Source organism: Tauraco erythrolophus, chromosome 3, assembly GCF_009769465.1.
Source record: "Tauraco erythrolophus isolate bTauEry1 chromosome 3, bTauEry1.pri, whole genome shotgun sequence".
Taxonomy (NCBI): domain Eukaryota; kingdom Metazoa; phylum Chordata; class Aves; order Musophagiformes; family Musophagidae; genus Tauraco; species Tauraco erythrolophus.
In genome coordinates, this window is record NC_141467.1 from 105,520,356 (window position 1) to 105,529,604 (window position 9,249).

Here is a 9,249-nt window from a genome sequence, read left to right on the forward strand (position 1 = left end):
GAACCGTAGGGTGGTCAAGATGGTTCTCCAGGTGGAAGAGAGTCTGACAGGCCGGGCAGCCGGCGTCGGTGTGCCGGCGTGCCGGGTTGGGTCCGGCGCACCCATAGGTACCACCAGGTACCACCACCACCACGGCGGCACGAGGAGATGAACCCAACCGAGGTGTCCACGAGGAGAACCGTAGGGTGGTCCGCCCCCTCACCCCCAACACCCCCCCGCCCCACCGGTTTGTTCCCGGTTCTCATCGTCACCGTCCGTTTGATTTCCAGGTTTATTTCGTTCTCGTGCCAAATTATTTTTGGTTTGATTTGCTTTTTGGTTATTGTCGTGTTGGGTTTATTTTATTTTAGTTCCATTTTCTATTTTAGTTCCATTTTCTATTTTATTTCCATTTTCTTTTCGTTTGTGTTTCTTTTTCTTGTTTTTTATTTTCATTTGGGTTTTTGTTTCTTTGTCGTTTCTATTTTTCATTTGAATTCTCATTTTCATTTTCATTTTCATTTTTATTTTTATTTTATTTTCAGTGTCATTTTCGGGGTTGTTTTTCATTTGCATCATTTCTCATTTTTGTTGTTATTTTCATCCTTCAGTTTCGTTGTCATTTCTATTTTCATTTTCAGTTCCATTTTTATTTTCTTTTTATTTCCATTTCTATTTGTATTGCCATTTGTATTTCCATCTCTGTCTTTATTTTCATTTATATTTCCATTTTTATTTCCATTTCCATTTGTATTTTCGTTTCGATTTCCATTTTATTTCCATTTTTGTTTTCATTTTTAATTCCATTCCCATTTCCATTTCCATTTCTATTTTTATTTCCCTTTCCATTTCCATTTCCATTATTTTTATTTCCATGTCCATTCCCATTTCCATTTCTATTCCCATTCCCATTTCCCTTTCCATTTCCCTTTCCATTTCCATTTCCATTTCCATTTCTATTTTTATTTCCTTTTCCATTTCCATTTCCATTATTTTTATTTCCATGTCCATTCCCATTTCCATTCCCATTTCCATTTCCCTTTCCATTTCCATTTCTATTTTTATTTCCCTTTCCATTTCCATTTCCATTATTTTTATTTCCATGTCCATTCCCATTTCCATTCCCATTTCCCTTTCCCTTTCCCTTTCCCTTTCCCTTTCCATTTCCCTTTCCATTTCCCTTTCCATTTCTATTTCCATTTCCATTCCATTTCAATTTGTATTTCCATTTCCATTGGTATTTGTATTTCTATTTTTATTTCCATTTCCAATTCCATTTTATTTCCATTTCCATTTCTATTTTTATTTCTATTTCCCTTTCCCTTTCCATTTCCCTTTCCATTTCCATTTCCCTTTCCGTTTCCGTTTCCATTTCCGTTTCCATTTCCGTTTCCCTTTCCATTTCCCTTTCCATTTCCCTTTCCATTTCCCTTTCCCTTTCCCTTTCCCTTTCCCTTTCCATTTCCATTGGTATTTGTATTTCTATTTTTATTTCCATTTCCAATTCCATTTTATTTCCATTTCCGTTTCCATTTCCCTTTCCCTTTCCCTTTCCCTTTCCGTTTGCATTTCCGTTGCCGTTTGCATTTCCCTTTCCAGTTCCAGTTCCCGCTGTTCCAGTTCCAGCTGGGTGTCCCGCCCGCCCCCGGCCCTCACCGCTGTGTTTGTTCCCCAGTGACCCGGCACATTAAGGAAGTCCTGGACAGGACCACTCGGAAGAAGCCCAAGTTGAGAAAGAAGCCCAAGGCCCATGGCGAGGAGCACCATGGTAGGGCCGGGCACCGCTCGCTTGGGCCTCTTTCTCTCTGGGAGCCCCCTCCTCCTCTTCCTCCTCCTCCTCCTCCTCCTCCTCCTCCGAAGGGGGCGGCCGGGATTAAGGGGGGCGGCGAAGCGGGGGCCGGAATCGGGCCGGGATTCACGGAAACGCGGCTCTAAACCCGTCGGACGTTTTTCCCGGCTACGGGATGTGGCGTGGGGAAATATGGGCGGGTCGAAGGAAGCTTAGCGGCACGTTAGATACAAAATAGATAGTCTAATGATAAATTAATAGGCCATTAATCATCAATTAATAGTCAATTAATCGTAAATTAATAGTCAATCATCAATTAATAGTCAATTAATGGTAAATTAATAGTCAATTACTCATCAATTAATAGTCAATTAATCGTAAATTAATAGTCAATTAATCCTAAATTAATAATTGATTGGTCATTAGTTAATAATTATAATTAATAGTGATAAGTAAGTGAAAATTAATAATGAAAAGTAATTGATAATTACTAATTGCATTATTGAAAATTGTATTGGTGTATATCTTAATATAATATATTTATCTTATATATTATCTTAATATAATATATTTATCTTATCATTTATCTTAATATAATATATTTATGTTATATAGTATCTTATACAATATATTTATCTTATCTTTTATCTTAATATAATATATTTATGTTATATAGTATCTTAATATAATTATAATTATATTGTTATATAATTATTATGTTATAATTATACGTTATTATAATTATACAATGATGTATAGTAATGATGATATGATTATAATCATAGTAATAAATAATAATATTTATTAATATTAATTAAAAAATAATAAAATAATATTTTAAAAAATAATAATTAATATATTCTATTATGTAATTTATAATTATTATGATTATATATTATTCCATGATTCTACAATACATTATTCTATAATACATAATATATTATTATATGCCATTATATATTATTATATATGCACTATAATTATAATAACAGTAATATATCATTATTCTAGTTATACTAAATTAATATTAGCTAATTTAACTATTATCATTTCATTATTGTAATTGTAGATTATTAATATTATCTAGCGATAGACACAAAATGCTGAGATATAATAGGTATAAACCAATAAGAATAGGTACAAATCAATTCTAAAATCCAGAAATATTAGATAAAGTCGTAAATTAAATCATTAATAATCAAATATACAGCAGCCAATCGAATAGGAATAGGCAGAGCATCGTTATAATAGTTAATTAATAAATGGAATAGACAAAAATGCCGACTTATAGAGCACGTTATGGATATTTATAGCATTAGATATCATTATATATACGATTAATTTCTAGAAATTAAAAATAATATGCGGATTGTATTAATATATAATATTATAGATAACGTTATAGATAGTTCTCTACAAATATAGTGTATTTTCTATATTATAAAGAGATTTTCTAATATTCTATTTTCTATAATATTATCTCTTTTCTATAATATTTTCTATAATATTAAATATTCCCTGATATTCTATTTTCTGTAACGCCATCGATAAATAGATTATCCCTAATAATTTATTTTCCTCTCACATTATTCCCTGTAACGTTCTATTTTCGATAATTTTCTACGTATTAATCAATGAAAATGCATCAATTTATCAGTAATTAACGAGAGGGGAAGGCGGGAATTTAATGAAGCCACCTAGAAGACGCCGACGGGTTCTCTCGCCGGTCGATGGCCGACCCCGAGGTGGCCACGACCATCCTCAGTGGTGGGGGAGGTGGGACCAGCTGCTTTTCCCAGCATCCCTCTGGGTTCTGGCGGGGCTCGCCGGGAACCCGCCAACCGGAGCGGGATGCCGGTGAAGGCTCGGCAGCTTGGATGGAACCAAGAGGTTCTCGGCACAGGATGAGGAACCTCAACCTGGAGCCGCAGCGCTGGTGGGGCTGGGACCTGGAGCTGGGGGTGGGTGGAAGCCCTCCAAGAAATGGCTTTAACGGCGTCCACCAATTAAAGTCGCTGTTTAATGTCTTCAACGATGGTAGACGGTGGGATTGAGCACGTCTGGAGGTGACACCAAGCTGGGTGGTGGGCTTGACCCCGCCTGAGGGACCTGGACAAACTGGATCCATGTGAACCTCATGAGGTTCAACCAGGTTAAGGGCACGGTCTTGCGCCTGGGTGGGGGCAGCCCCCCGGTGTCCATGCAGGCTGGGGGATGGATGGATGGGTGGATGGATGGATGGATGGATGGATGGATGGATGGATGGATGGATGGAGAGCAGAGAAGGACTTGGGGACACTGGTGGGTGACAAATGAGACATGAGCCAGCACCGTGCGCTTGCAACCCAGGAAGCCAGTCATCTCCTGGGCTGCATCCAAAGAAGCACCTTGATTAGTTGAAGATGTCCCTGCTCGATGAAGAGGTGGGTGGGTTGGACTAGATGACCTTCCAAGGGCCCTTCCAACCCGAACCGTGCTGTGATTGGATGACTCCAGCACCTGGAAAAGGATGGGCATTAGATCTGAGGGTCAACCAGTCCTGGACATCCCCCAAGTCCCCTCCTTCAGGGTGGCTTCCGACCCCCCAACACATCCATCAAACCCCCTCCAGAGCATTTACTGCTCCAAAAAACCATCGGCTAAACCCTTTGGAGACAACAGCATCGGGACGGAGGGAAAAGTAGATGATCCCAATTCCCCAAGTTTGGTTTCAACCAAAGAAGCGCCGGTTGGGAGGGGTCAGGACGGTGAGTGGCCACCGGCTCTTCTCCAGGAACCCTTTTTTTCCCTCTTTTGCACCAATATTAACTTGGAAAAGGACATTTTTAGCTCCTGGACCGAGATGGGTTCAGGATGCACCAAGACATGCGGCTCCGGTGGCACAAAACGCCGCACCGACGGCCGGGCCGGTGCCGGCGTCGTGATTTCAAAGCTACCGAAAGAGAGAAGGTCCCAGATGATGGACTTTTTTCTCTTCAATTTGCTGGTTTTTAAGCTCTTGGAAGAATTTATGGGGCTGCCAACATCTTCTGGGGTGGTCCAGAAGGTACCACCAGGTCCCCGGGGTTCTTGGCTGTGGGATGTTGGAGTATCGCCCTCGGGATGGTCCTCAGCTCAGGGATGCTCCAAGGGTGCCAACTTCTTGTTGAAGCACCTCAAGAGGAGAGGATGGACGGTGCGGAGAGGCATGAGGGTGGAAGTGGTGGCGTCAGGAGGAGAAGATGGATGGTGTAGGGGAGGGGTGACAGTGGAAACGATGGCTGCGGGGTCAAAACTCAGCCCGGAAAGCTGGGACATCCATCCCTCCATGAGGCCACCAGAGCAAACGGGGAGAGGATGGAGCTGAGCAGGCTCCGGGGCTCCACGTTTGGTGGATCCGAGGACGTGGCTTCTCCAAGTTCTGAGGTTCTTGAGGAGCAGGTTGAGTTGTGGGGGACACTCCCTGCAAGAAAGGTCCAGGGGGGACCTCGTCCTCCTCAAACCCCCCGCCTGCCCCATAGCGGTGATGGGGACAGGGATGGAGCAGCATCGGTGCTGCTCCGCATCTCGGGGGTGGACCCTGCCAACCTCCTGGAGCTGGGATGAGCTTCACCCTCCTGGCAGGTGACAGGACCCCCCCGTGACCCCCCCCATGACCCAGACCTGACCCCCCCCTCGCTGTCTCTTTTCTCTTGCAGGGGTGGCAATAAGCACTTACGCCAAGTACTGCTACAACAAGCTGCAGAAGGCAGCTCTGACGGGAGCCAAGAAGGTATCGGCCAACCGTTGGGCACGGGGAGGGTGGCGGCGGTGGGCCAGGACCACCGAGGGGGCTGCCGGGGTTTGGGCATGGGGTCTGGAGGAGGAGGGGTGAAGCTGGAGAGAGGTGGAAACACCTCATGGTGGGACCACGCATCTCCAGCGTGGTTCGCCCAGCACTACAGCTCTGCTGGACACCTTCTGGAGACCTTCTGGGGGCTTTCTGGGGACCTTCTGGAGACCTTCTGGGGACCTTCTGGAGACCTTCTGAAGACCTTCTGGGGACCTTCTGGAGACCTTCTGGGCGCCTTTCATAGATTTCATAGATTTCATAGATTTCTAGGTTGAAAAAGACCTTAGAGATCATCGAGTCCAACCATCCCTAATCCCCATTAAACCATATCCTTCTGGAGACCTTCTGGGCACCTTCTGGAGGCCTTCTGGGGAACTTCTGGAGACTTTCTGGGGGCCTTCTGGAGACCTTCTGGAGACCTTTTGGGGTCCTCCAGGCCCTTCCCAAGTCTACCCATCAAAGAGGATTAGGGAAATGGTCCTGGGAGCAAAACTCCGGAGGAAAAGCATGCCAAGGATTGAAGAGGATCCTCCAGCAGCTCCCATCTCCCTGACCTTCGGAGTGGGCGGCTCTTCCCAAGTCACCGTCACCATGGCAGCTGGCCGAGACGGATCCATCCCTGGGGCCATCGCTGCCATCAGGGCGGCGGCCGACTCATTTAATAAACCACCTGGATGAGGAGGAATTTACAGCCTGAGGTGCCCTTCATGACCCCACGGCTGCCTCAGTTTCCCCATCCTCGTTTTGTGGGGATAGAGAAGAGACGGTGGGATCCCTCCTTGGTCCGTGGCAGCTCGGCTGCTCCCGGCAATGTTGGCCAAGACAAGACCCGGTGGTGGGATGGGACGCGTCACCCGCCGGGCTCACCAAGGGCGCATTGATGGCCGTATCCTGCTGATCTTTGAAGGCAAAGGCAGAAGGGATGGAGGACCTGGACCCCACCAGCAGCTCGAGGCACGGCTGGGGCGGCTCCTTCAGTCATGGCTCTGTCTGGAGGGGACACACTTGGCCAGATCCGGCTGTTGGAGAGCAGCGTCCATCTCCTCTTCTGAATCCCACCACACACACGTCCACTGCATCCATCTCTTCTGCGTCCCACCAGGAACACATCTGCTGCGTCCAACCCTTCTGCATCGTGGAGTCACGGAATGGTTTGGGTGGGAAGGGACCTCAAAGACCACCCAGTTCCAACCCCCCTGCCATGGGCAGGGACACCCTCCACTACACCAGGTTGCCCAAAGCCCCATCCAGCCTGGCCTGGAACACTGCCAGGGATGGGGCAGCCACAGCTTCTCTGGGCAACCTGTGCCAGTGCCTCAGCACCCAAGGGTGAAGAACTTCTTCTTTAGATCTAGTCTGAATGTGCAAACACCTCTCCAGCTTTCCTGGAGCCCCTTCAGGCACTGGGAGGTGCTGGAAGGTGTCCCCGGAGCCTTCTCTTCTCCAGGCTGAACAGCCCCAACTCTCCCAGCCTGTCTCCAGAGCAGAGGTGCTCCAGCCCTTGGAGCATCTCTGTGGCCTCCTCTGGACTTACTCCACCAGCTCCATGTCCTGCTGTTGGGGACCCCAGAGCTGAAGGCAGCACTGCAGGGGGGTCTCACAGAGCAGAGCAGAGGACCATCCTGCCGTGGCCGCCCACATCTCCTCCGTGGTGAGAAGAACAGCAGTGCCCTCCTGTGACCGAACCACCAGCTGAGCCGGAGAAGGAACCCAAAGGTTTCCCCTCGCACCGCGCAGGATCCGGTGCCGGTGCCGGTGCCGGTGCTCCGATTTCCAGAAGCATCCCAGAGCCGTGGCTTGTCCTCCTCCCTACGTGGCTCATTGGTGTAGATCCTCCAACGTGGCCATGGCCCCACGGCAGAGCACGAGGGTCCTACCGGGCACCGTGGGGAGAGTCTCCAGGGCTGGGGTCACTTTCGGCACTGAGCCGGAGACCTTGGCTCGGTTGACTGGAGATCATCCATGGCTCCATCCACTGTCCCCATCACGCCATGGGGTCAAGCTCCGGACACGTCACATCCAGTCCTGGAGCTCGGCCGTGGGGCGCTGGGATTGAGCAGGAGCCCACGTGCCCGTGGTGGCTGTGGAACCACCGGGCACAGCTCCTGACGGCGCCGGTGGCCTCTCTTGTCTCTCACAGGGCCTGAAGAAGCCAAACATCGAGGAGATCCGCCACGCCAAGAACGCCGTCTTCAACCCTTCCATGTTCGGCAGCTCCTTGCAGGACATCATCAACATGCAGAAGGAGCGGTACCCCGACCGGCAGCTGCCCTGGGTGCAGACCCGCCTCTCCGAGGAGGTCCTGGCGCTCAACGGGGACCAAACCGAGGGCATCTTCAGGTAGAGCCACCCACGGCCGCGGAGGGACCCCTGAGATGGTGGCAGCTGGGACCTTCTCATGGGAGAGGCCATAATGAGTCACCTCGTTATAGGGCCCCACGTCCCCATGGGTGCCTTTGTCCTCCCGTGGGGCAGAGCGCAGCCCCCCAGCTTCTCCTTGCTCCAAGGCCATGAGGATTTGTCCATGGCAAGGTCATGCCCGTTCTCTGATGCCCACTAGAGTCATGTCTTGGGGTCTGCACGCCATCTCCACGCCCCACATGGCAGCAGGACTCCACTTTCTGGGATAGCAGCCAAGTCCCCAGATGGCTCCATCCCACTTGGTGTCCACTCATGACTCTTCCTGAGCCGCCCCCACACCCAGGGGAACCCTCAAAGCCCGGGGAGGTGGTGCCAGGCAGGTGGGTCCCCATCTCTTGCTCGGAGACCGATGTCTTTTCCCACTGCAGAGTCCCCGGTGACATCGACGAGGTCAACGCTCTCAAGCTGCAGGTGGACCAGTGGAAGATCCCCACCGGCTTGGAGGACCCCCACGTTCCCGGTAGGACAGCGGGGCACGGCGTGGGGTGGAGAACGAAGTCCTCAACCCACCAGGTCTGACATCTCCCCCATCTTCTCCCCACTCCCCAGCCTCCTTGCTGAAGCTCTGGTACCGGGAGCTGGAGGAGCCGCTGATCCCACACGAATTTTATGAGCAGTGCATCACCCACTACGAGAACCCCGAGGCGGCCATCGCCGTCGTCCACTCTCTGCCCAGGATCAACAAAATGGTGCTGTGCTACCTCATCCGCTTCCTGCAGGTACGGAGGGCAACCACCCCCCAGCTGGGACCCCTCCCTGGGGCCACCTCCAAGTCTGGTTGCCCCTCTTGACATGGTTTTGGGTTCCTCAAGTGTGGTCGCCCTTCTTGACGTGGTTTTGGGTTCCTGAAGTCTGGTTGCCCCTCTTGACGTGGTTTTGGGTTCCTCAAGTCTGGTCGCCCTTCTTGACGTGGTTTTGGGTTCCGCAAGTCTGGTTGCCCCTCTTGACGTGGTTTTGGGTTCCTCAAGTCTGGTCACCCTTCTTGACATGGTTTTGGGTTCCTCAAGTCTGGTTGCCCCTCTTGACGTGGTTTTGGGTTCCTCAAGTCTGGTTGCCCCTCTTGACGTGGTTTTGGGTTCCTCAAATCTGGTCGCCCTTCTTGACGTGGTTTTGGGTTCCTCAAGTCTGATCACCCCTCTTGACATGGTTTTGGGTTCCTCAAGTCTGGTCACCCTTCTTGACGTGGTTTTGGGTTCCTCAAGTTGATGCGGTGGTTCCCCACATGGTGACCTCCGGCTCATCCGAGCGG

The 9,249-nt window shown here is 49.4% G+C and overlaps 1 protein-coding gene across 1 annotated transcript in view; it reads left to right on the forward strand.

Moving 5' to 3' along the window:
* ARHGAP39 (Rho GTPase activating protein 39) overlaps positions 1 to 8,719 on the forward strand; it is a gene marked incomplete at its 3' end in the record, with an annotated part of 152,686 nt that extends 143,967 nt beyond the window's left edge. The window contains exons 6-10 of the mRNA XM_086609342.1: positions 1,655 to 1,747; positions 5,446 to 5,519; positions 7,720 to 7,919; positions 8,369 to 8,460; positions 8,550 to 8,719. Of these exons, the coding sequence (XP_086465468.1) occupies positions 1,655 to 1,747; positions 5,446 to 5,519; positions 7,720 to 7,919; positions 8,369 to 8,460; positions 8,550 to 8,719 (629 nt within the window). The remainder of the gene's footprint in view (positions 1 to 1,654; positions 1,748 to 5,445; positions 5,520 to 7,719; positions 7,920 to 8,368; positions 8,461 to 8,549) is intronic.
* Between the last annotated feature and the right edge of the window lie 530 nt (positions 8,720 to 9,249).